At 34.2% G+C, this 26919-nt stretch overlaps 3 protein-coding genes across 5 annotated transcripts; 2 read left to right on the top strand and 1 right to left on the bottom strand.

The window, feature by feature from the left end:
• Positions 1-138: 138 nt before the first annotated feature.
• Positions 139-3945, top strand: LOC142617354 (proteasome subunit beta type-5). The gene is made up of 8 exons (XM_075790174.1): positions 139-287; positions 834-961; positions 1071-1200; positions 1534-1640; positions 2297-2431; positions 2518-2621; positions 3379-3479; positions 3575-3945. The coding sequence occupies exons 2-8, from the start codon at positions 845-847 to the stop codon at positions 3700-3702; spliced, it is 822 nt and encodes a 273-aa protein (XP_075646289.1). The 5' UTR covers positions 139-287; positions 834-844; the 3' UTR covers positions 3703-3945.
• A 1164-nt stretch (positions 3946-5109) lies between these two features.
• Positions 5110-16776, top strand: LOC142617283 (elongation factor G-1, mitochondrial). The gene is made up of 20 exons (XM_075790068.1): positions 5110-5647; positions 7259-7480; positions 8021-8142; positions 8234-8384; positions 8774-8845; positions 9455-9550; positions 9681-9769; positions 9915-9981; positions 10766-10804; positions 11118-11178; positions 11592-11701; positions 11797-11871; positions 11980-12048; positions 12156-12277; positions 13748-13873; positions 14036-14156; positions 14317-14417; positions 14504-14564; positions 16207-16260; positions 16365-16776. The coding sequence occupies exons 1-20, from the start codon at positions 5222-5224 to the stop codon at positions 16467-16469; spliced, it is 2289 nt and encodes a 762-aa protein (XP_075646183.1). The 5' UTR covers positions 5110-5221; the 3' UTR covers positions 16470-16776.
• Positions 16777-19117: 2341 nt separating this feature from the next.
• Positions 19118-25928, bottom strand: LOC142614406 (3-hydroxyisobutyryl-CoA hydrolase-like protein 1, mitochondrial). Of its 3 annotated transcripts, XM_075786928.1 has the most exons (14): positions 25674-25928; positions 25496-25576; positions 24881-24949; positions 24675-24738; positions 23824-23903; positions 23143-23226; positions 22260-22344; positions 21357-21442; positions 21154-21275; positions 21009-21069; positions 20036-20134; positions 19832-19933; positions 19706-19747; positions 19118-19440 (listed from the first exon to the last, which is right to left on the bottom strand). In XM_075786928.1, exons 1-14 carry the CDS (start codon positions 25812-25814, stop codon positions 19321-19323), a joined length of 1236 nt encoding a protein of 411 aa, XP_075643043.1. In that variant the 5' UTR covers positions 25815-25928; the 3' UTR covers positions 19118-19320. The 3 variants fall into 3 exon arrangements, with proteins under 3 accessions (XP_075643043.1, XP_075643042.1, XP_075643044.1); XM_075786927.1 differs by having other exon boundaries at positions 21154-21442; XM_075786929.1 differs by lacking the exons at positions 22260-22344; positions 23143-23226; positions 23824-23903 and having other exon boundaries at positions 21154-21442.
• Between the last annotated feature and the right edge of the window lie 991 nt (positions 25929-26919).

Raw genomic sequence — 26919 nt, 5'->3', positions numbered from 1 at the left:
TCAAGGCCCAAAAATTCATTAAAAAGGCCCAATTCCCCCCTCAAAAACAAATGAAGTGGACCAATCCCCAAGCCCATTTTCATTGCCATTCACTGTGGCCCTATCAAAAGACTTTCCACAGTAAGCCAAGCCCGGCCTAGTTTCACTCAGACTCTCTCACATGCTAACCTGAAGAACAAGAAAACCTCGTCACTTTTTTCCTTCACATTTTATTTTAAATCCTCTTCAGTCTCTCTCGCTCTCTGCTTCGTCTTCGTTGTCTTCTTCATCAAGAAAAAAAAAGAGAGGTAAGAATGCTACAATTATCTCTACTCTCAGTGATTTTAATTTGAGCTTTCATAGTGGCTTTTTTAGGTTCTCTCTATGCTTGTTTGAGGAGAAAATATAAGAAAGAAAATTTTAGGTCTCGAATCTGAGAATTTCTTTTGTGGGTTTCGTTCTTGTGAGTTTTTAATTTCTGGGTTTGTGAAAATAAATTGATTTTTGTAAACCCACCTTATATTTTAGCTTGCATGACATTTTTTTGTTGTTGTTGTTTGTAGTATTTTTCTGGTGGTTGCTTAAGCTTTGATTTTTTATGTTGTATTATTCTGATTTGACTGATTAATTTTACAACTAAACCCCACCAATAATGGGGTCGGGTTTGTTTAACTGGTAAAGTAAAGTCTCTTGTTGTTGAATAAAAGATCTGGGTTTGAATGCCGGTGAGACCAAAAACCCAATTGGTGCATTAGTGGTTTGATGATAAAAAGGTTCAAATCTGTTGTATTTATCAATAAACTAACCCCACCAGTAGATCTTATGCTGTGTGAATTGTGTGTATTGTTTCTCAGTTTACAAAATCATGAAGCTTGATACTAGTGGTCTTGAATCAACTGCCCCGCTCTTTGGGTCATTGAGCAGTGGGATTCATGATGAGATTTCTGCTGCCCCATCTTTTGCGCTTCCTAATACTATCAATGTGAGTTCAAATGTTGTTTTGTTATTTTCTCTGATTTCTCTATTCACATGAGAGAAAAGTAGAAGTTTTATTGGCTGAATATTGACTTTTTTTTTTTTTTCTGTTTCAGTTTGATGGATTCCAGAAAGAGGCTATACAGATGGTGAAGCCAGCAAAGGGAACCACCACGCTTGCATTCATATTCAAAGAGGGTGTCATGGTTGCTGCTGATTCTCGAGCTAGCATGGGAGGCTATATCTGTATGTTATTTCTGTTCTTTCTTTTTTCCTATCTTGCATATAATTATATATGGGTTTTGGATGCTGATTTTGTACATATCAATTTCTATATAGAAACTAGACTTCTTGTTGATGATCATGCTTATATATGTAGTTACACAAACATGCTTACAGTTAGCTTGGTATTATAAATTATCCTTTGTTAGTTAACTGGAATAGCATGTATGAGTTCCTTTTCGAGATAATTGACTAATTAATGTTGCAAGTAACATTAATCTTAGTGTTCAATTGCATTGTCTAAAGTGGATGTGAAATGTCATGTTGCACTTACTCTTTCTTTCCTTATCTTATCAGCATCACAGTCTGTAAAGAAAATCATTGAAATCAATCCTTACATGCTTGGCACTATGGCTGGAGGAGCTGCTGACTGTCAGTTTTGGCACAGAAATCTGGGCATTAAGGTAATGTATTAAAATGATTATGCTGTTTTCCCCAGATTCAGAACATATTTTTTCAGGCATGTTGGCTTCAAATCATTTGAGTCAGTGAGTGTATAACGATTGTTATAAGTTAGTATCGTTAGCTTTATGCTGTCTGCTTTGTAGTGTTGATGTTATCAGGAAAAGTCCAATTTGTTAAGCGAACCTTTTTAGTATAGTGAAGTCTTATTGCTTTGTATATACATTAGGCAACTAGAAATTGGTGTAGTGGTGAGGGTTTCTACATACTGGATTATCTTGACTAACAAAAAAAGAACATTTATTTTCATCATAACACTGATTCCTTAGTTCTTTTCGAAGATGGATAATGGAAATGGTAGAAATAATAATAATAATCCCTCCCAAAAAGGAAATATAATTTGATTTGTTAAATAGTCACTTCTAATTTGACTGTTTATGCAAAGTCAGTTAGGCATTTTACTTGAATATTTAAGTGGTGGCTGATCCAATGCCCACTGAAGAGACCATAGCCTAGCCATAGAAAATAGCCTGGCATGCCCTGGTGTGAATATGTCATCACAGGCAGTGCCCATTTTTTAAGTACCTTTAAAACCCAATATTATGTGTTTTTCTTCTTTTGTCACTTCCTAATTGACACTTTTCTTGGCATTATTTAGTGCCGATTGCACGAATTGGCAAACAAGCGTAGAATTTCAGTTACAGGAGCATCAAAGCTGTTGGCAAACATTCTGTACTCTTATCGTGGAATGGGTCTGTCTGTTGGGACCATGATTGCTGGATGGGATGAGACGGTAAACACATACGACTGTGTCATGTCATGTTTTCACATTATCTTTTAATCAGACTCTTGTAATTTGTATTTTCTATATGGTTGTAGGGTCCTGGACTATATTATGTGGACAGTGAAGGAGGAAGGCTCAAAGGAACACGATTTTCAGTTGGATCTGGTTCACCCTATGCTTATGGTGTCCTGGACAATGGGTGTGTGTTCTTTCCCCAGTATTTTACATTGCCTAATGTCTTCTTGAATTTTGTTGAAGGAAACAATGATTTTGCATTTTTGACCTTATTTCGCATGAGATTGATTGGAAGTAGGTAGTATTACTTTCCTTGAAATATCAGATATTAGAGCAAAAAATTAAAACATATATTATTAAGGAAAGAAAATATAAAATAAAAGGACTGGGAAAATCCTTTCCTTTTGGACTTGAATTTTGCTATTGGGCACCCATATTTGCTGCTTCCTCCCAACTCCTCCCTGCTTTTTGCTTAGGTTTATGGATGTATGGGAGGACTGAATTGTGGGCTAAGTATTGAAATTCAAAAGAGTTCCTAGAATTTTGTAATTGCGGGCAAGAATGTAGGCACTTTGTTTTTACATATTCTGCACTCGATCAATTTATATAGCATGCAGTGTACAGGATGCCTGAGAATTGTGGTGTCAATGGGGGATGCCACTATTTAGGAACTTGGCTGAACAGGCCAGCTTCACTCATTTTGTTTATGCAAGTTTGTCAATTTGTACTTGTATGACTTCCATAATCATAGGAGCATGCTGCCTTATCCTATTTTTCCATAGTCTGTGTGCTTTGAGTCAGATTGAGCCCTGCCTTTTTCTTTCCCCCCTCTCCCCGCTCCCCTTCTTTTTCCATTAGCTTGCAGTTTGTGGCAGATTTATTTCTGAGTCAAATGTATACTTATTTGAAATTTCTGTTTTCTATGGCACTGCTTACACCAGTTACCGGTATGATATGTCAATTGAAGAAGCTGCAGAGTTGGCTAGAAGGTCTATTTATCATGCAACATTCCGTGATGGTGCCAGTGGTGGAGTTGCTAGTGGTACTCTCTTTTCTCTCTCTCTCTCTTTCTCTCTCTCTCTCTAAACACCACAAATCCATGACCACAGTATAATTTGAACTTGTTCTTTTTATCAGTTTATTATGTGGGACCTGATGGATGGAAAAAGCTCTCTGGTGATGATGTTGGAGAACTTCATTACCACTACTATCCAGTTATGCCGAGCACAGTGGAACAGGAAATGGTTGAAGTTACTGGGCCATAAAGCTCTTGCTGAACTTGGACTCTGCTATAGATGTTCTCTCCGTAGGAGATGGAGGCCTAAAATCCTTTAAGCACATGCATTTCCAGTTGGTCTTTAAAACAATTTATAGATAGACTTGTCTCTAAGGTTATATCACTTATCAGAGCCCTATGATTCATGGCTGTGTAGTTTTGTTGGGCAGACTATTGTTGCTGATTGTTCAGAAGTTTTAGTTAAATTCTATTTGGTTTTACCATATTTTAATCTCTATGTGTGTGTGCGCTTTCATGGCAATACCCAAGAAAAATCTTGCTTTAGCTGCTGCTCTAGTGGGCAATGGAAGACCTCATTTGGTTTGAGAGGTTTTAGTAACAAGAGACTTTATTTGGTTCAGTAACAGTGATATTGTAGAGTTGTACCCAATGTTTATGCTTTCATCTTTTTGGGAAGGAAGGATTGAGTATATAGTATATACCAATAAAATGAATCTTAAAGGAGATGAGGTTTACCATTGGCCACTGGTTAATTTAAGTAGCAATGTTTTAAATTCCATTTTGCACCATATGCATATTTCAGTACCAAAAAAAAAAAAATCTCTTTCCATGCTGGGATGTTTTGTGTGTTTAGCTTATTTTGGCTCGAGCATTTTTATTATTTTTTACTCCCCAAATCAAATCTGAACATGTACATGTCATTTAAAATTGGCCATTTCAAAAAATTTGATTCTTCTTTTGAACGGTTGTTATTTGTGATTTTTCCGTAGTATACAAATTTAAAAAGAAAAAAAAACATTATTATGTATTGAGTAATGACCAATGAGTGAGATGAAAAATTATTTTTTAGTTATTATATTTATTTTATGAGGCATATTTAGTTACTATTATGGTTATTTCAGTTTTATACACTCAATTTTATTTAAAACTTTGACATTTTTACAACAAATTTTAAATAGTATGCCAATTGCCAAATGCTATAAATATATTCAAAAATTTTGGCATAACATTTTTTTAAAAAAACATGCTCATAATATTAACTAGTCATAAGCTCACAATAACTCTATTACAAAATAGTTCGACTTTATCAAAAAATAGAAATTATTTTCACTTACAACATTTTAGGAGAAAAACTCTCCATCTAAAACTTTACACCATACAATAATACCCCAAAAAAAAAAAACCTCTTATCTTTTATTGAAAAAAAAAAAAAAAAACATGGATTCTTGGTTACAATCACATCCACCTAAGACATCACATTTTTTTTTTTTGGACACAACACAATATCCTTATCCCATAATATTATATTTATGCAAAAATTTCAACGAGAAATGAAAATCTCCAATTAAAAAAAAAAACTCAAACCCGTTACAATATGACCATTTGACCCGACACGCTTCAAAACCATCTCCTCCTACAATCTAAAACCCCTTAACTACCATTTGGTCCATTTCCTTCAACACACAGTCACAGTCACACAAACCCCTGGGTTTAGGGTTTTTACCTCCAAATAAAAAAAACCCCAAAACCAAAAACAACCAACCACCATGGCTCGCTTTCCAAGACCCTCCACACCTCGCTTACTCTACACTCTCTACACTTCCCCATCCAAAACCACACCGTCCCATTCCCACTCCCACTCTCACTCTCACTCCCCAGCCGCCGCGCTCCTCCTCCTCCGCCACTTCTCCTCCTCCGGGAGCTTGGCCCGCGCGGCGTCGAAGGATGAGAAGGAGCCGTGGTGGAAGGACTCCATGAATCGGCTCCGAAACATCGGGATTTCGGCCCACATCGATTCGGGTAAAACCACGTTAACCGAGCGGGTCCTTTATTATACGGGTCGGATCCATGAGATCCATGAGGTTAGAGGTAGAGATGGAGTCGGAGCTAAAATGGATTCTATGGATTTGGAGAGAGAGAAGGGGATTACTATCCAGTCCGCCGCCACTTACTGCACTTGGAAAGACTATCAGGTACTACTACTCACTACTTTCTTTTTATTTTCTGTTTGGTTCCCGAGAAAATGGTAGGAAAACTTGAACGAATCCCAAAGACAAAAAAAAACTACTACTAGTACTATATGTTTCAGCTGAGCACAAAATACGACATTACTTTTTTAAGCACTAATAACAACTTGCCACGTCAGCAACTTTTACATGAACTTGTTAGTGTCCAGTCTAGTCATTAATGGTAGATGATAAAGTGATGTCAGGAATGTGGGTCGAAATGAGAATCAATAAAAACCACCTGACAACAACTCGACTATTATGAAAAATGTTGTGTTTGTGGCCTTACTCATGGCTACGTAGTTTGTCAATTGGCCATGATGCCGCGGAATTAAAATTTAAGTTAAATTACATATTTGATTCGCAACCTTTGGTTCATTTTCCTATACTTGTAATTTTTAGTTTTTTTCAAAAAGGTCTTTATTGTTATCTAATGAATGGAAACTTTTGACATGGTATGCCACATGAGGAAGGTGACCTTAATTTCATGAATTTTATTTGTTATGTGATCATTTTCTATCTATCAGATGATGGTAAAAACCTTTTTGAAATGTTTTAAAACATAAGGATGATTTTTGAAACAAAGGTTTTAAGTGTTTTGGTTTTGAATAATTGGTATTCTTAAAACTTTAATGGTCGTTGTGAATTTAAATATATACATGGTTTGTGAAAAAAAATATATTGCTGCTTGCTTAGCTGGATTTCTGTTTGATTCCCAAGACAGTGCTAGGAAAACCAGAATGAATTTAAAAGAAACTAATACTATACTTCAGGTGTTTTTTCTTTCATTTCTTTACCTAACATGCTTGATTTTTGTACTTGCTTTGTTGCTTAATTTTCTCAATGTTGCTTCCAGCACATGGCCATTATGCTTCTTTCTTCTGTATTTTCTTACGTATTTTTTCAATAAAGTTTATTACTTATACAAAAAAAAAAGAATTCAAAGAAACTACTACTACTACTACTACTACTAGTACTAGAATTTTCAGCTGAGTGTTGAATATGCAGGCATTTTTGTATACTGATGAAAATGAAACCACTGTTAAGTGATAACTAAGATAGTCTACAGCTATTTGGTTTGTTAATTGGCCATGAAATTGAGGAGTTAAAATTTAGGTTAAAAGCACACAGTTGGTCCTCGACCTTTGCATTTTGTTTCAGAATCTTCCTTATAATTTAAATGTTTAATTTTGGTTGCTGTACTTTCAAAATTGTTCCAAAAAGTCTAAAATTCCAATGTGTCAAGCAGAGTTCATGCCATGTCATAGGCTGATAGGCTCCGCATCATCAAAGTGACCTTGGTTTCATGAATTACAGTTTTTATGTGAGCATTTTCCATCCATCAGCTGAAGATGAATATTTTAAAGTATAAGGATGATTCTAAAACAAAGGTTAAAGGTTGATGAACTGATGACCAAATTTGCAATTTAACCAAAAATTTAAGTGTTTTGGTTTTGAATGACCGATTGCTAAAAGTTTAGTGATTGTAGTGAATTTGAATATATACATGGTTCGTGAAAAAAGCTGCTGCCTGCTTTGCTGGATTTCTAATACTATCTGGAAAACTTGCTCTTGCAGGTTAACATTATTGACACCCCCGGTCACGTAGATTTCACGATCGAGGTTGAGAGGGCTTTGCGTGTTCTTGATGGTGCCATTCTTGTACTTTGTAGTGTTGGCGGTGTGCAAAGTCAGTCGATTACCGTTGATCGGCAAATGAGAAGATATGAGGTTCCAAGACTTGCATTTATTAACAAACTTGATCGGATGGGAGCAGATCCATGGAAAGTTCTCAACCAGGTGTGTTGTAGAATTATGAGACATCATAAGAAATATCTTAAATGGTTTCTGTATTGTTTTATTTACTGTTTTATCATAAGCCGAAGGTAGAATATAGTTTACATTTATTTATGTTGAAGACAAAGCAAGATTCTTGTCCATAATTTCATTGAAGAAAACAATTTAATGATATTTATTTATAAAAAAAAAATGTTTGACAGCTTGAGTACTTAGAATTAGTGAATATTGTGAATTGTAATCGTTAACAAACTATCATTTTCCTGGGTTGGCAAAACATTTTAACTTCTGCTTTGATTGCCTGATGCCTGATGCTTGATTATTTTTGTGAAAACATTATTAAGTGCATCTTACATAATTTATTTTCATTTTCTTACATGGAATACAACATTCTTAAATGAAATAAGTGTTCTTTAAAATTCTGTAACTAGGATGCTTTTGTTGTTTACTTGGAAAATTTGTCAGGTCCATTCTAGTTCTAGATGATGATAACTTTGAAATTTCAGAGCAATGATATGCTGATTATTTTGATTTCTCTTACAGGCAAGGTCTAAACTCCGGCATCACAGTGCTGCCATGCAAGTTCCAATTGGGTTGGAGGAGGATTTTAAGGGGCTTATTGACCTTGTGCAATTAAAAGCATTATATTTTCACGGCTCCAGTGGGTCTGTTTCTAAGATATGGTGTTTGTGTATATTTTTTTAATGGACATTGTGTTATGGTTCCAAATTTACCACTTCTTGTTGCATGTTGCAGTGAAAAAATAGTTGCTGAAGATATACCTGCTAATATGGAGGCCTTAGTTGCAGAAAAGAGACGGGAACTAATAGAGGCTGTTTCTGAAGTTGATGATAAACTTGCTGAAGTATTTCTCAATGATGAGCCTGTATCATCAACTGAACTTGAGGTGTGCCAGCATGCTTTCTGAAAAAAAAATTCTGTGAAACAATAATTTGAATACGCGATTCATTTTTGGCAATAGAGGTCATAAGAGTAAGAGAATAGCTGATGGAGACTGTCAGTTTATTGCCCTTACATGTTAGGGGTGGACGCTTGTGCATGATAAAATGAAAACCAACTTGTTAGGTGGTGATGACCACTTGAGCTCTTATTTTGTCTAAAAATGTAAATGTGACATCAGCTAACAAATACAAAGTTCATATTGAATTAGGAAATGGAATGTCATTCTCAGGAATTTAACATTATTCTTTGCATATTGCAATTACATTGTTAGGCACTGTTAACTTTTATAGGTTCTGTTTGTTTGAGAGAATTTTGATTTATTTTTATCTGTAGGAAGCAATTCACAGAGCAACTGTAGCGCGGAAATTTGTACCTGTATTCATGGGTAGTGCATTTAAAAACAAGGTAACCTAAGAAAATAGGCAGTATACTTTTCCCCTCTTTAACTTGTCAATTGATACCTTGTCTTCTCCCCATTAATCTCGCTGTATACACTGCCAATTTTGTAGATTTCATGGTGAGTATATATTTAATTTGTTTGTACTTAGAGATTTTTTCTTTCTATCTATAGTTGTTTGGTTAAAATAAAATAAAAATAGTTGTTCGGTTCTTATAAGAAGGTGATGCTGGTTAGATTAATACACCATGACCTGTAAACTAGCTTTTTCTTGCATGTCTTTGTGGAGACTATGCAGTCTGTGCAGGTGACAGTTGAGGTTGTTAATGCTATTATGGCAATTTGATGAATGTACTACCATTTTTCTCTTCATTTGGCCTGCTTGCGATGTTGCTTGAAATTTTCATAATTGGAGTTCTCTTCGTCATTTCATTTGCCTAGTCCTATCTTGTAATTAATTATCATCCTAAATAAAATGACACACACAATATATGCATTTCTAGGGTCCATTCAATGGTGCCTTCTATATAGTAAACAATTATTGAAACTACTTGTTTGTTCAACTGTCAGAAGTCTGTTGATTATATTCCTCATCTTTTATGTTTTCTGGATTACAGGGAGTACAACCACTTTTGGATGGTGTACTTAGTTATTTGCCTTGTCCAACTGAAGTCAGTAGCTATGCTCTTGACCAAAGTAAGAATGAAGAGAAGGTATTGGGTTGATGAAAATAAATTTTTGTCCTGAATCCTTTGTACTATCATCTCTTATCTAAAAAATCTTTTGTACGGTCATCTGTTTTATAACCTGACTGGGGAATTGATATATTTTATTCTCGTAAAGGTCACATTGTCTGGAACTCCAGATGGGCCTCTTGTGGCGTTAGCTTTTAAATTGGAGGAAGGGCGCTTTGGTCAGTTGACATATCTAAGGTATGCCTGTCTGAGAGGTGGTATATTTTCATTTTTTGATAGTCCAACTATCTTATTATTTCATTCATGTGCTGGCAATGTTAGTACTCAGACATGTAGATGAGCCATTCTGCTAACATGGTTTTGTATTTTATTTTAAATGAAGAATCTATGAAGGTGTCATTCGGAAGGGTGATTTTATACATAACATAAATACTGGAAAGAAGGTTAAGGTCAGTTCAAGATGTGTAATTTATTAGCTTGTTTGTTTCCAGTTGAAGTTGCACTTATGGGCTTGAGATCTTTTGTTTTGAGTTATTCTGTTAATTAATCCATTTAGCATCTTTCAGTGTCATTTGAAAGAAGATAATTGCAAATGTCAGCAAATTTTTGTTTCTCAAAACTTATCCTTCTATAATGTGTTCCTGCCTGAAAATATTGCAATTTGTAACCTTCTATGGTACACCATATAAAAATAATTTTTGGAAAAACTTGAATCACATTGAGTGGTGAATATGATACGCCTCCTCCCCTTGTAAGAGGAAGGTGGAAGGTGAGGTCATGGTTCAAAACCCACCAGCTGCATGTGTAACTTACCAATCAAAAATGAATTTTCAAGTTGGACATCAATTTTGGGACATCCTTTTTGGAACATCTTAAAATTGGAAAAGGGACTAACATTTTGAGACACAGGAAGTTTATGGGATAGACTGGTGTTTGCATATGGTATGATCGTTTCAGTATGTACTGCAAGGTGACCAAGCTTCTATTTTTCTCTGATTGCAATGCTCATTATTATGGTTCAATATGGTAAGATATGTTGTATGTGTGTTGTGCACTTGTGCTTTTATGAATGATATAATCTGGACAATTACATCCTTTAAATTTTGAAAAATAGTTTTATTTTATTAATGAATTTTCTGGCATGCCCATTGTATCATGCTATCAGCGCTCTGATACTGATTGAATTTCTAAATAAAATTTAATAGTTATGGATATATTATCTTCCTGGTACAGATTCCTCGCTTGGTTCGGATGCATTCTGATGAGATGGAGGTTAGTTTTGCTTTGACATTCATCTTAGTAATTAATTCTAATGATATGATTGGGATTTTTTTATACATGAAATCAAATTTTGCGAACCAACTATCTCTACAATGTCTTCTGCCTGTCCCCATGCTGTGGCTTAGGTGGTAAAGGGGTAGGGGTGAAGTTGGGGTAGGTTGCACTGTAATCTTTCAGAACAAAAGAATATTTGTGTTAGATTAATAGATTGGGCTTTCAAGTCATATGTTTTCTACTCTCAACTAGTTTACTCTTTTTCTTTTCCTTGGGTTTTTGTTGTTGATTTTCTTTTTTATATCTACAGGATATTCAACAGGCACATGCTGGGCAAATAGTTGCTGTATTTGGTGTGGATTGTGCATCAGGTCCCACTTATCCCTTTGCATATGTGTACACAATAATTTATGTTTCTGTGTTGTTTTCCATAGTTGTCTGAATAGAATGGGGGTCAGAGTGAGGACTGAGGAGCTAGTGCAAGTTGAAGTTTCTAAAAGTGAGAGGAAAATATCAAAATGGACATTCAAGCCCATGACCTCTAAGTAAAATGGCATTCCCTATAGTTTGCAACAGAGATGTCTAGGGTTCGAGTCTCCCTTCCCCAACTTGAAATGTATGAAAATAATAATGGTATTCAGAATGGTTATAATTACTTAGACTGCTAATATTTGAGATGAGGCATGAGGCTTTAAAACCTGATGATTATGACATTTTTTTTCTAGTTGCTTTTTTCTTTTGCTTTTCTAATTTTTCTCAACTTATGCATTTTTTGTGTGATCAGGAGATACATTCACTGATGGGTCTGTTAAATACACAATGACTTCTATGAATGTCCCTGAGCCAGTAATGTCTTTAGCTGTTCAACCAGTTTCAAAAGATTCAGGAGGACAAGTGAGTGGTTTGTTTAAGTGTGCGTATATGCGTGCATATTGTATTTGTTGGTGTCCAGTGTTACATGACAATCTTCTTGTTTTCTTTTTTGATAGTTTTCAAAGGCTTTGAATCGTTTTCAGAGAGAGGACCCTACTTTCCGAGTTGGGCTGGATGCTGAGAGTGGGCAGGTCTGAGTTGTTAATATGGTATCTCATATTTTTTACCTGTATAATTATTAAGGTCACAAAGAATTTATATTGTGCATTACAATGTCGATTTATTTTTATCCTGAGTAGACAATTATTTCTGGAATGGGAGAGCTGCATTTGGACATATATGTTGAACGCATTCGGAGAGAGTATAAGGTGCCTATCCTTTCTGTCTCTGTTTATATATTAAATTAGGATTTTTGATATTGTTTCTCAGAGGAAGTCTGCAGCCTTGCATCATGTTTTTATTCTTTGTTTGCTAGGTTGATGCTACTGTTGGTAAGCCTCGTGTAAACTTCAGAGAAACTGTAACTCAACGTGCTGAATTTGATTATTTACATAAGAAACAAACTGGTGGACAAGGTCAATATGGCCGAGTATGCGGGTGAGAAAAAATGTTTAAGATTTGTGCCTATACTTAAGGCACTTGGTGAATTTCATTTCTTTTTATCTGTCATAATCATATCATCTTTGGTGAACTTTGTATAAGTTTCTATGTAGATTGTTATATTTGGTTCTCCATTGGGAAAAACTAGATTTTGGTTAAGTTGCTTATAACTATGACTCGGTGCAGAAACCTTAGCTATTACTTAGTCCTAAAAATTTTTCTTTGCTTGATTAGTAATGTGGGACTATATATCTTTCAAGATGAATATCTTAGGACTTTATATATTTACACTATACTGGTTGGAAAATAGTATTGGCAAGTTTATCTGCTTTTCAATTTGTTTTCTTCTGCGTAAAAGAAATTAACAGTTTTTATATATCAAAATTGTTAAATCACAGTTGTGTGTTGCCCAAGTGCTCAAGGACATTTCAAAAGTTTTAGATTATTGCTGTCTTCTGTGATATTTTGCATTTAATTTCATAATTTGATATCAAGGGAAGATTTTGTAGACCTGTCTTAGCTTCTGTCTTCCATCATAATTGTTGGCCTTTCTCCCTGAGTACACCACCGCTGTACTTAGTGGGGGTTTTTTTTTTTTTTTTTTTGTGTAATAAAATTTTCGTTACTTGTCAAAAAAAAAAAAAAAAATTGTTGGCCAACTTATGCTTGTATTATATGGAACTCTCAGAGCACATTGTTATTTAAGGATGCTAGGTACGTGACTAAAGGTTGATGGTAAACTTACAAGTTTGACATGGATACGGTACAGATTACACAAGGGATTTGCCTTCTGTTAAAATGAATTTTCTTTCATAATCTTTAAAAACAATATAAGATATGTTTAAATGATTCTGGAGACAGCATGACAGGGGTATAGTTCTCTGTTATTTGTGGGCCTACCTAGTGCTTGATGCTTCAGAATATGTCTGATCCATTAAAAGAGGAACAGATTGTTATAGTGCTGGAGGTTTTCTAGATACTTCCCTTATTTGTTCCTTTTTCATGTTGATCTAGTTGAGTGCATATGTTAGACATGGTGTATTATATCAACTTCTATTGATCCCAAGGTATAAATAGAACAAAGGGGCTTATTTGATCTTAGTGTGTTACCATAATCTCTGCCGGATGCATTTGTCATTACCAAAAAGAATCTCTAAATATATTTATTGTAACAACAAACAACACTTTTTAATGTATAATTAGTTAAAATATCAATACCAGGTGTGCTACATATGGCATGATTTGTGTTGCATGCGAATTGGGTGTTGATTAGGTGCCCATGTTAGTGCCTGGGTAAACCTATTGAGTAGAGTGGGCTATGACTTTGGCTCTTTACAATTTTACAATGCCAATAATATCATATTAATTATAAATATTGATTCAGCGGCAAGTAAGGAATGGTTCTATTAATAGCTTGCTTTTCCCCACGGTTTAGTTATGTATTAGCTTTTATTTTGTATACTGCAGATATATCGAACCACTTCCTCAAGGGTCATCAACTAAGTTTGAATTTGATAACATGATTGTTGGGCAAGCTATACCATCAAACTTTATCCCGGCAATTGAGAAAGGTTTTAAAGAAGCAGCGAATTCGTGAGTAGCATCATGTTATTATAATATTGCATGAGTTTTTCAAAGTATTATGGTCATCTTAGCTTTTTATTTTTTTTAGAAAGTATTATGATCTTATATCATACCATGGCCTAGTTTCATTGTGAATATGAATTGGTATAATATTTGTTCTTGCATTTACAGGGGTTCACTAATTGGACATCCAGTCGAACATCTTCGTGTTGTTTTAACAGATGGTGCTTCCCATTCTGTGGATTCCAGTGAACTTGCATTCAAGTTAGCTGCAATATATGCATTTAGACAGGTTATTCTCAAATCCCGTGTTCAGGGTGTAATTCCCTGTAAAATGGATTTAAATTGTCTCTTGGCAATTTGGGCTATTCTTAGCCTTTTAATTATAGTATAACCTAATTACTAGGCTTTCTTTTACTTCCATGCATTTATATTTCAATTTTTTGAAACAGTGCTATACAGCTGCCAGACCGGTAATTTTGGAGCCTGTCATGACGGTGGAGTTGAAAGTTCCAACTGAATTTCAGGGCACTGTTGCTGGTGATATCAACAAGTGAGTTTTTTTTTGTTTTAACCAGAATATCATAAAGATTTTCTTATGCTTTTTTCTGATTATTCTGTGCATTTATCACATGATAGGAGAAAAGGTGTTATTGTCGGAAATGACCAGGATGGAGATGATTCTGTGATTACTGCCCATGTAAGCTTTTTTCTTTTTCTTTTTATATATATATATATATATAAAAAACTTATGTATGCATATTTGTGCATGACTTGCATTTTTAAAAAAAAATTACTGGCAGAGTTTTGTTTAATCACTATATATATATAAAACTTATGTATGCATATTTGTGCATGACTTGCATTTTTTTCAAGAAATTACTGGCAGAGTTTTGTTTAATCACTGCAATACCTCAATGCTTGGGTTTCTTCTTCTTTTTATTTTTTTTACAAGTAAGAAAAATTGTATTAAAAGAAGACTACTACTTCATTAAAGAAATGAAGTAGCCAGAAAAAATTTGTACAAGTGACAGAAAAGAAAAAAAAAAATGTACAAGAAGAGAGGGAATATCAAGATTCCTTGGAATATCTAGATTTTGATATTGATATTTTATTTTTTGGTTTTTATAAAAAAATAGTGAATTCTTTGGAAAAAAAGGGGCAAACCTCTGGTGCACAGGGGTATACATTACATATTCAACCAAATAAACAAGGATCTAAGAAATTGGATTTTTTATTGAAGCAATTAAGCCTCTATATTATCGAACATCCTAGAATTGCACTCATCCAAGAACACCACACCAAACATATTAGGATAGAATTCCATACAACAGAACTATGATGAACCTTAAAGCTCCATCTCCATCATGCTAACAAATCATTCAGTGAGTTTAGCATGAACCAAGAGACTCCAAATAGAGCAGAAACGAGAGACCAAAGCTCCATAGAAATAGTGCAATGCAGAAAGAGTTGATTGATTGACTCCCCAGCCCCTTTGCACACAACACTAATTAGCAATGATATTCTTGCACTTGCGAAGATTTTTTCCATGAGCCACAGTCCAAGCAAAAAAAAAAACTACCTCCTAAGGAACCTTGGTCCTCAAAATTGCATGCCATGAAAATCTGTTCTTGTTTCCTGTTGAATATCAAAAAATTTGTCTTAAATGAATAGAGGAAATAGTTTCTGTGATTGGTTTTTTGATTTCAAAATAAACAATAATGTCTTGGCCTGTTCTCAGACATCTGGTCTGTCTTTCTCTGTAGCATATGGATGTTATATACCGTGCTTTATAAGTCTGGCATCAAGTAATCATGTCTTCCACTGATCAAATTTTTAAAAAAAAAAATGTAATAATGTAATTCCAGTTACTTTCCAGCTATCTTTTCGCTAAAAGTTCTGCACTAACTTCGTTCGTGACATTTTTATGAATTCCTATGAGTCAACTACATAAATTTATTCTTCTGCTATGTTTCTAATTCCTATCTTACATCCTATGAACTGTAATCAATGTTTAATTTTTGCATGGAATGGTAGCATCTGATCCGTCCACAAAACCTATCATTTCCTACTAACATCCATATTGATGTCTAAAGCTAATGATTTGATTTTAGAGCAATGAGAACTTTGCTAATATGCTGATTTATTTGAGGAATTTCCAAATTCAAAACATTGGATTGTTATGCTAGCAAAAAACTAGAGCAAATCAGTCTGCCATCATGCCAAATTGTCAATGTTTATTACGCTGTTGAATTCTTTGGTTTCAGTAGTCATATGTTTCTCAGAACTCCTTATCAAAAAATAAAAAATGTTTCTCAGAAGTCATTTTCTTGTCTTCCCAGGTCCCTCTGAACAACATGTTTGGGTACTCAACTTCTCTTCGTTCAATGACACAGGTAAAGCAGAACACTGTATTGTAAATGAAAATTTTTACTTTACTTGTTTCCCAGTTAAATTGTCTAGAATTGTCTTGTTGACCTCTTTGTCCCTATCCGTGCAGGGAAAGGGTGAATTTACAATGGAATACAAAGAGCATTCAGCTGTTTCTAATGATGTTCAGACGCAATTAGTTAATACTTACAAGGGCACAAAACCAGCTGAGTAGTTGGGAATTTCAATTGAAGCATTTGCCCTTATATTAATTGATAGGCTAAATTTGTCTTGTTATAGTGATTTTTTAATTTTTTTAATCAACTTTACAAGGTTATTGTGATAAATTTGATCCTGTGGAGATCAATAAATTTTGAAAAGCAGAAATAAATTTAGGTGCCCATTTTTTGTTTGATCCTGTGTAATACACTAATAATACTACTCGACTTTCTAGTCGGACAAGCATGTATCATAATTCTTGACAGTGTATTGTTTCATAATCTAATATTTATCTTCATAGAGAGCAATACAATGTTTGTCCTGACTTTCTTGATGTTTGTTCCTTCATTTATACACATCAATCACCACAGATCTAGGCCTGTGCCATGCATGTATTTTCACATACATGAAAAGCTATAAATTCTGATTTTATTGGAATTCTACTTACAGGATAGCATGTATATTTTATAGTGAAGCTGCTTCTGTTTGTCAATTTGTTTTTAGAATCATGCTGATTTGGGGATTTTTGTTTTTTTGTTTTTGTTTTTGGGTATGTACTACTTTGGACTATTCCGAAGTGTGTGGGTTATTTGTGGTGTGCGCTAAGAAAAGATATCAATATTTGAGTTGTATTTTCTCCATGGAAGTGATGCCTGCATGGTCAAATGACCCAATTTATATTTCCTTTGTTTCTCAAAATTGTGCGTTTTCTTCAGCATTTATGTGCATATTGGAGCCTTATTGCCCAAGGTCCTAAACAACTCCCTTTTTTAGTGCTTCATAGCTGCCATTATTTTTGTAAAAATTCTTACAGATGACTGTACATAACAATATCCGTGAAGAGGTAAAGTATTTGGTCATGTAATAGTGGCAGATGACTACTAGTAAAATTGGATTAAATTCTTAATGCTTATAGGAGAGTGCATCTAACCACCGAGCCAATTCAACCCAACCCTACACGTGAGATTTGTTTTTGTTTTCATGGGTTGATAAGTTGGGTTGAGTTTGACTTGTTTGAGTTAATAACTTTTTCAACTCATCTAAACCAAACCCAGTAAATTAGTATTAAACACCCCCCCCCTCCCCCCAAAAAAAAATAGTCCAATAAAATTAACCCAATTAGTGGCTAAATTATTAAACCCAATTAATTATTATTATAATTCACATCATATACCTAATTATATTTCGATTTTTTAGTTTGATTTATTTTGGTATTTTGAGAATTAGTTTTGATATATTTGGAATATAATTTAGGTCTATTATGTGAATTATCATAATTTATAGGAAAAAAAGAAATTCTTAAGTAGTTTTAATAAAAGTTCAAATTTTTTATAAGATATGAAACATGTAAGCATAAGTGTACAACCCCACTAATCCAACCTAAATCATGTAGGTTTGGTTGGGTTGGTTTCTACATGTCCAATGAGTTGGGTTAGATTGAGAATTTATCAACTTGACATTGGGTTAAAAAAACTCTCCAACTTGACCCATACACACTCTCTTGTTATAACTTATTCAATCAAGGAATCCTTTTGGATCGACTTCTTTTCTATTTGTAAGGCCGACATGGGCATGATTCGAGCACAACTTGAAAGTAAAGAAACGAGACACCAATCTACTAACCGCAGGAAGGTTGATGGTTATCTTTTTGAGTAACTTAGGGAAGAATCCACCCAAGCAGCATAAAAATTTTATTATTGAAAAAGAAAAATGTTACCAAATGTTCTGTTCTCCAGTTTAAGAAGCTAAATTTTTTAGTAACAAGCAGCTCTGCACTATACAGTACTTTTGGTCATTCGGTTTCTGATATTACTTCCCCACCAAACTTGACATTCTCCTCACATGTTTTCCAACGAAATATGTAAAATTTCACAGCGGATTCTTCGATGATTCATGGACATGCATATGAAATATGTGGGGGTAAGACTTCTGTGTAATGTACTAGAGCACTGGATGAGATAACTCATAACGAAAAGAATGGCATTCTTATATAGTAAAAGAGAGATGCAAGAATACAAGAACTATGGAATTTGGTACACAGGTGTCCTTGGTGTCATGGTGGACAATACATGTAAAAGAAATTAGATACATGAATTATTACATCAGGTGTCCCAACAAAGTAATTTTTATTTTTTGTTCATGTGACATGAACTCTGGAAATGAATTAATAAAATTCTCAGGAAAGAAACTGATTTTTTTTTTTTGTTCTTTGACTGGCAATATCCTGAACTCAGGCTTCAAGTCCTGGCAGCTAAGAGGGCCATGCCACTTGAGTTCAATCTGAATAATAAAGAAAGATAAGCAAAACAAATTCAATTTGTGTTACACATTTACAAATTGAAATCCCATATTTCTTGTGTCTTTTATTATATTAAAAAACTATATACTACTTTAGCCACTGACTTTGGCGCTAACCAAACAGCAGGACTGAATTTTTTTTATTTTTTTTTATTTTTCAATTGCCCCGTCCCTAGTAATCCACTATTACTTCAAGAAATGTTCAACACTGCGGAATTCAATCTAGTCCCTGTTCAATGAGGTACATTCTTCCGTCACAAAAAAGATCCATGACAACAAACCCAAAATTACCAGTCTTAAAGCTATAAACATACTCTGATTAGAGTTTCTTGTGTAATTGTGATGTTCTTTGTAGGCCACATCCACTAGTCCAAACAAAATCTATAACTTTATTTATTTCTATTACTTTTCTTTCATTCCAAGGTCAACAATAAGCTACAAAATAATGGGTTAGTTCTCCCCTTTGTATTGATAATTGCCAATGATGAAAGGCTACAATCCAGGCAGATTCATCCAAAATACCTTTGGCTTCTTCCATTAATTAAGCAAAACTGTTGCAATTTGATTAACTATGTGAATGCTTCTCGCAGTTCTGTGGGTAGCTCCAGATCAGGCTCAGATTTGCTGAGTGGTGAAAAATAGTGCTCTACCATGTCTTTGGACACTTGTTCCAAGCTCGGAGGATTCCACTGCAAATAAAACATGACAATTCAACAATTTAAATGTAATCGATGGACAATTATCTACTAATAATAAAAGTAGATTAGCAAATATTGCCATCGACAAATCTGATTATCAATGATAAAACCCCAGTCTTCCACAGTACCTTCTCCTCTTACAACAACTTGCTTTGTTTTTTTTTTAAAAAGAATTTTAGATTGGATTCTTAAATGCAATATTTGCAATATTGCTACCCCACTTGTCCAAAAGGCTGATAACATAAGCTGATGATACCTTTGGTGCCAGGTCCTTGTCTACCATTCGTGCCCGAACACCCTTTAGAAAAAATACAGAAAAAAAGTAAGTAAATAGGATCATGAGGGTTTGTTTGATTAAGAAGATAATCAGGAGAATGCATACCTCACAAAAATCTCTGGAAACCTGATTAGATATCCCTTGCAGTGACATTCGGTACTCACGTATCAAGCACTGATCAAGGGTCTGAAATCTACCTTCTCGTATCTGAGCCAGTATGGTGGTTAGGTCATAATAAAATAGTTTCTTAAAGGGGAAGGAGGAGGGGACAAGGGAAAAAAGGCCCAGTTCTGAGTATCAGGGACTCACAGATTTCAAAGAAACCTTCAAGCCTAATGGTGAAGCTTCCTTAAGTCTCCTTAGGGTGGAAATGCACCATGCATCATTTGTTTTACTTGTCTCACTCTCCTGAGAGAATAATTTAAAAATGCAATCACAACTCACAAGGTTCATCCAGAAAAGTATAGGGAGTAACAATTTAGAGAAATTCCCACATATTTTGTTTCATTTTATTAACATAAAGATGGTAATACTAGTATGCAACAATTACAACTCATACAGTCCAACCTTCAGGTTAGTACTTAAGAGACTCAACACACTACATATAGGTATGGTCCAAAAAGTCAAAAGGAAGAAGTAACCAATTCAAGACACACTTCCATTATTTGTATTTTTTTCTTTCTTTATTTATTTTTACACATGCTTTGGGTTGGTCTTGAACCCCTGACCTTAGCCTCCATCCCATTCTTAAGTTAAGAAGTGTCATTTGAGCAAGGGCTCATTAGCAATTCCATTATCTGTATATAAAATGTATCCCTACAAAATTACCTTCCAATCAACTGTGAGGTAGCTAAAGACATTCATCATAATTCTGTTAAGTTGTATTTTTTAAATTCAATAAAATGATTTTGGCTATATGGCTGCTTCAGTCATTCTATGACAGGAACCATCTACAGGGTACTCAGATTGACTAATTGAAAAGTGTCTCTTTGATGAAGCAAAAAGTTTTTAAAATGATACAGTTCTCCAAGTAAGAGTTGGTATAGATATTTTTTCATTTAATTTTCCTTTTCTCCAGCAATATGGTTTCTCATGCCTAAGATTTTCTGTTTTTTTTTGGTACCATCAATTTTAAAAATAACAGAAAGAAATTTGAGTATGAAATCAGACATGTTGAACATTTTGTTCCATACAAAGTATCATGGAAATCTGTTATATTGTAATGGGTTAATACTTAATAGTTCTAATATAAAAAGAAATATGCAAATCAACATGTTCTTACCAAGGCATCGATAATTTCTTCAACTGTGTCATGGCCGAAACATTTATCAAGTATTTCAATCCTAGACAAAATTGCATAATAAATAGATCAGCATTTTATATCTGCTACGTAAATACTCACACACCTGAGGGTATAATAGACATACCTGTGAAGTACACTTATATTATCTAGATAGACAAGGTCACTATATTTTTCTAAAGAAGTTTCAATGACAGAAGGATCATCAGTATCCAATTTCCCAAGTTGTTCTTCAATTAATGCAAGCTTCTGTGGAAAAAAAGGAGGCAATACTATCTTATATAAACAACAAAGATGATTAAAACAAAGAAAGGGTCCAACAATCTTAACTGAGCTATGAGCATAGTGTGTAGCAAGCCCACAAGAAATCATTTCTGCTCCATTAAGTTTTTGTCCTGTGAGACCCAAGTACTCCCCTGCAAAAAAGAAAAGATACAAACTATGTAAGAATTTAATTGAGAAGCAAATACAGGTGTCATCAATGATTCATCCTACTAATTGGTTTCTCATTTATCAAGACCTAATTACATTGTCAACATTGCTTGATATGTAGAAAGGGTCAAGTTAACCCCAGAAGTTGCTCGGAAAACAACATTGAATAAAGTCACCCAGCTATCCAAAGTAAACTTTAGCATTAGAATATTTGTCATTGCAGCATCTACTTTCAGTATAATGGTCACAGAGGAAGTGACATCTTACGGTGCAATGAAACCAAATGCAGCTCCCCATATGTCAACTACCAAGAGCCATAACAATGCCTCAACACAAATTTTAGACTCCAGAAATTTTAAAGCAATTTGCTAGAGCTTGTTATCCAACATCCACACAACAAATTAATGACAGGAGTCCCAATGCAATTTGTATAAAGAACATTGCTGAACAACTGCCACTGTGTGATTCTAGAGATGAGGAGCATACTTCAAAATAAAAATATTTTGCAGAGGCACTTCTTTCCCACATTCACTCCATTCCTATGTGAAAACTGAGTGATTTGATTTTAGAGGTCTTTTAAAAATTTCCTGTTCATAAATCCCTTAAAATTTCTTCCAATGCAAAATTACAAGAAAATCATAACAGATTGAGATAAATTCACATTAGGGTAGAATGTTCATCGCAAAAACAATACTTTACATGATGTTTTTATCAGACTTACGCTAGAACCAGAAATAGTCCAAATCAACAAAACCATGTGCAAGAAATACAAAGAAAAACTACAATCCACTACATGCATACCCAGGTGACCAGGTAGATGTGAGAGGAAAAATGACGCGCCAGCATCAGGGTGGAAACCAATTAGAGTTTCAGGAGTAGCAAAAACCTGTGAATTGTCAGAATAAATTATTTTTGAACCTGTCTGAGCATGATGTATAGCAAATAAGGAATCTGAAACAAATAAGATATTCAACACTATTTTCCCCATCACATAAATATGCAAAAAGAATCAAAATATAGTTTTCATTCCTAGATTGTGATACCCTAGATTACATAGATTGGATAAGTGTGTGTAGTGTGGACAAGTGCTAAGTCCCACATCAGGTGTTTTCTAGGTTGAACTGGGCTATATATTGATTAGGAAGAACCTCAATTGTAACTCGACTAGTCCTTTTGGACTACATATTGATTCGATACAAATGGTATTAGAGTCAACAAAGTCAACGTGGGACTTGACAAGAACATTAGGAATTGAGTGGAAAGATTGTGATACTCCAATTTATGTTGATTGGATAAATATGTGTTTGTGTAGAGATGTGTTAAGTCATACATCGGGTGTTAACAAACTTGGGCTATATCAGAGATCACAAGCAACCCCAATAGTAACTTGACTAATCCTTTTAGGGTATAGCGTAGATGTGGCTAGTGCTTCCTTGCGTCATGACAATATGCATATGCTAATGAAAGTAGAGGATCATACTCCTCAATTATCTAATAAAATCGAGCATTATATTTCCTGTAATGAAATTAAATAATTAGTCTAATTTAGGGGGTGCAAAATAATTAAAAAATTTCTTCCACAAAAGAAAGTTAGTAAGGAAAAAAAAAAATTGAAACAATCATCAAAACCAACAGCTAGATAAGAGAAGAAAAGGACAAAAGTACAAGCAAAGTTGCTACATACAGTTTTATCAGTTGCTACCCTAAACATCCCAGGGATTGAAACTCCAGCCCCACCACCCATCGTAATGCCATTCAAAAGAGCCACCTGCATGGAGATTATTATTGTACTACCATGAATATACTGGGTTCTGACTAATGTAGTTATAATAAACAGAAAGTTAATGTCCAATATTCTACCATAGGGACTTGGAGCTAATAAAAATCCCCCCACATTAAAGGGGAAAAAATGATAATAAAAAAAGAAACAGATCTGAGACTTTTGATTAGATACCATAGTTCCCTAAACCAGAACCCAGTGACTAATTTAACATAAGTACAGAAGGGGGAAAAGACCTCAAAAATAAGAGGAATGTCAAAATACAGTGGTAAGAATGTAAAGAAATTTGTTCAGTCTAGAATAGGAGCCAAAGATCAATATACTATCAAAACCAAGTATCTTTTGATAATTTGATAGTTGAGGGAGGGGGAAATTGAACCTTGGACGTCTTAGTTGGAAACACTAGGAGGCGTTAGTTGAGTCACAAGACTCTTAGCCATAACAAAACCAAGTATTTCAAAGAAAACTCTCCATAAATGACCATATCAAAGCTATATTGATGGTAATATAACACTCCAAACTGAAGTGCCCCCAATATATTAATCACTATGCTTAAAAAAAGAAAGAAAGAAAAGTAAAACTTACATGTGGCTTCAAATATGTACCTAAAATGTATATGTAAGTATATAACGTTCTAAAAAATTCCTTACAATCTTCCATTTTCCCTGCATAAATTTAACCAATGGTTAAAGGATGATTCTAGTGAAGAAACAAGCACCAACTCCGTAACAAAGATTAGCAACTTAAAGATTTGTGAAGTACTTAAGAATAAAGTTTACTTTAGCTTTATCAATAACTGCCAATCACAAAACACTCTGGATGCACCTCCATACTTTATTGATCCCACTCTTATACCAAAAATGCAAAGATCAATCCAAGGTAGTGTAAAAAAAAAAAAAAAGCCTGAGATCCATGTATCTACGTGTCATTTAATACTAATATTGTCACCTCATTTCTAATTTTCAATTTAATAAATCTATATTTACTAATACGCTATCTTAATCTTCTTGCTTATCCTTTTTTTTATGATTCGATAGATGGGGAGGGGAGATTTGAGCCCTGCATGTCTTTGTTGGAAACACCAAGAAGTGCCAACCAGTTGAATTACAAAACTCTTGGCTATCTTACTCTTGCTTATCCTAACCTTAAACTTCCTCCCAAACAAAGCAACAATCAAATTTGGCATCTTTGTTGGGGCATAGAAGATCCCATTACTACTAAATATTCTCTATAGTTCCATCTTAGGTGTACTGCTAAGTGCTATAACAGCATCCTACAATCCCATCTCATCTCCCTCTAATTAATGCTAGCTAGCCTAGCTTTCTCTAAATCATATACAATGAAGAAAAATAATAATTTCGCAATAATAATTAACTTTTAAGTAAAAGATTTTTTCCAGCTAAATCTTAAAAGCAGAAGGAAGATGAGTCTATTACCAGCGTTTATCATATGATAAAGTGACACAATATCTCCGCCAGCACAAAATGCCCTGCCACTGCCCTTCAGAAAATGCAAAACAATGTTCAAGTTTTTAACTAGTTCTTGAGCAAAAAATAACCCCAACTAAACTTTATTTTTCCCACTAGAAATATTACATGTAAATAAATCCAATATCTGATAACAGCATAGATGTTTTTTTTACCTTCATTGCCACAAAACCAATATCTGGATTATTTTCCCAAGATGTATACAACTTTTGCAATCTAGCCCCCTAGAAACCAAAGACAACTCATTAAAAGACAGATAAATGTTTCTAGTCGGTAATACAGAACAACACAAACCCATATAACAAAATCAAAGAATATAAATTTTAGCCACTAGGGAGAAAAACAATAAGTCTACTTGCGCAATAAAGTCCACAACTTTATCCACAACAGTTGAGTTTGCAAGTTGTTATGTACAAATCATAATTTGCCACCTCAACAAGTTGTGAATTTAGTTGTGTCTCTAGCTTTAGTCAGAGCAAACTCTAACCATATAACTATACATAATAATAGTTGTCAATTTAAACACCATAAAAACAATAACCCAAGTAACGTTTTCAATTGAACCAAATGGAGGGTATATAACAACACAGATACAGAATATTGCACAATTGGAGTCAACCCAATTACACATAATGGTTCTCAACCAAACACCATAAAAACAAAGACCCAGAAAACAAATCTTTCAACTGAACCAATCTTACAAATTGGGTACCAACCCAATAGCCAAAAACACAAACCCACACACAGAGTATCTAGTAAAAGACACACACCATTGCAGTACTAAGACAATTGAGCACGGATGGCCTGTTCAGAATTGCTGTTCTAGACCAGGCTTTGCCCTCAACCAATACCTGCACAGAGAGACAGAGAGACAGAGAAAGAGAGTTAGTGTGTGGGGGTTAAAGAAAGAGAATAGACAAAAGGGTATCCTTGAATTGGGAAACTGACTTGGTTGTCAACTTCATCGGTAATAGCAGTGTCCGGAAGAGAACAGAGATTCCTTGTGTGGTATTGGTTGAGGAAACGAAGACTGTGAATGTGAAGATTGTTGCGCCTCTGCAACAAGGCTGCCTTAAACCTCTGCATCATTTAGCTCACCCACTCTTTCAAATTCTGCTCCAACACAACACAACACAACCCAAGCTCTCTACTCTCTTGTGATAAATTGATAATAAACAATTCTGAGGAAAAAAAAAAATAGAGAAGAAGAACAGGAGAAGAAAAAGAAAAATGCTAAAATATTATTTTTATCCTTAAACTTTTGGTTAAAAGTTTTTTTATCCCTAAATTTTAAAGTATTTATTTTTCAACCTAAAGCTTTGCAAAACATTCTTTTTTAAGTCCTTCTGTCTATGACAGTTTTATTTTACCTGGTTAACGCTTAACAGGATATTGACGTAATATCTAATTTGTTCTAAACTATTTTATTTAAAATGAATTATAGTATTGGCACACCACACACGTGATAACAACGTTTTCAAAAGGATGAAATTACACTCACTTTGTGGATAATTTATTTTCGATAGTATATTTGTATAATCTCAACAAAAAGTTAAAAATTAGCTTATTTTAAAAAAATAAAAATTTATTTACATTTTTAGCATAATAGTCACTCTACAAGTACAAAATTCTTGTGAGACAAGGGGCAAGAGCCAGAGTTTAAATATCTAGAAAAGAAATTTACACACATACATTTAGATTATTCTAGAATAGAATTTCTATCTTATATATAAAAATAAAAACTAAAACTTAATTTTTTTTTTTGAGAAACTTAAATTTTTTTTGAAATAAAGCAAAAAAGAAGAATAGCTTGGGATCCACAAATAATAGATAATATAATTTAAGTTAAAAATAGCTTATAATTGGTTACCAAACACTCCCGTACCATAAAAATTCGAGTCAATATAATTCTTATGTAAGGCCATTCTATCTAACTTTCCTCACTCCCTCTTGCATTAGGCGAAACACAATAAATTTTCATTTCGTGACATTAAAACCCCAATGTCCAACCCCCTCATAGCCACACCCTCAACCAACAAGTTCAAAGGAGTGTTATTCTCTCAAACCTAATTACCATAATAATTTAGAAGTGATATAAAAGAGTAAGAATAGAGACACATACACACTCAAATTCACAACATATTAAGTGTTACATTGTGATTGGTACAACTATTTTTTTTAGCAAGTACATGTG

Source organism: Castanea sativa, chromosome 11, assembly GCF_040712315.1.
Source record: "Castanea sativa cultivar Marrone di Chiusa Pesio chromosome 11, ASM4071231v1".
In the NCBI taxonomy this organism is placed as follows: Eukaryota; Viridiplantae; Streptophyta; class Magnoliopsida; order Fagales; family Fagaceae; genus Castanea; species Castanea sativa.
This window is presented reverse-complemented; position numbering and strand designations above follow the sequence as displayed.

What these genes read in the sequence shown, in the direction of transcription:
- LOC142617354 (XM_075790174.1), top strand. Translation starts at nt 845, where the DNA reads ATGAAGCTTGATACTAGTGGTCTTGAATCAACTGCCCCGCTCTTTGGG. An exon ending in CGCTTCCTAATACTATCAAT is followed by an intron (nt 962 to 1,070) that starts GTGAGTTCAAAT and finishes TTTCTGTTTCAG; the next exon opens with TTTGATGGATTCCAGAAAGA. An exon ending in TTGCTGGATGGGATGAGACG is followed by an intron (nt 2,432 to 2,517) that starts GTAAACACATAC and finishes ATATGGTTGTAG; the next exon opens with GGTCCTGGACTATATTATGT.
- LOC142617283 (XM_075790068.1), top strand. Translation starts at nt 5,222, where the DNA reads ATGGCTCGCTTTCCAAGACCCTCCACACCTCGCTTACTCTACACTCTC. An exon ending in TGGATGCTGAGAGTGGGCAG is followed by an intron (nt 11,872 to 11,979) that starts GTCTGAGTTGTT and finishes TATCCTGAGTAG; the next exon opens with ACAATTATTTCTGGAATGGG. An exon ending in CTCTTCGTTCAATGACACAG is followed by an intron (nt 16,261 to 16,364) that starts GTAAAGCAGAAC and finishes CTATCCGTGCAG; the next exon opens with GGAAAGGGTGAATTTACAAT.
- LOC142614406 (XM_075786927.1), bottom strand. Translation starts at nt 25,814, where the DNA reads ATGATGCAGAGGTTTAAGGCAGCCTTGTTGCAGAGGCGCAACAATCTT. An exon ending in TTGGTTTTGTGGCAATGAAG is followed by an intron (nt 24,739 to 24,880) that starts GTAAAAAAAACA and finishes CATTTTCTGAAG; the next exon opens with GGCAGTGGCAGGGCATTTTG. An exon ending in AATATAAGTGTACTTCACAG is followed by an intron (nt 21,070 to 21,153) that starts GTATGTCTATTA and finishes AATTTTGTCTAG; the next exon opens with GATTGAAATACTTGATAAAT.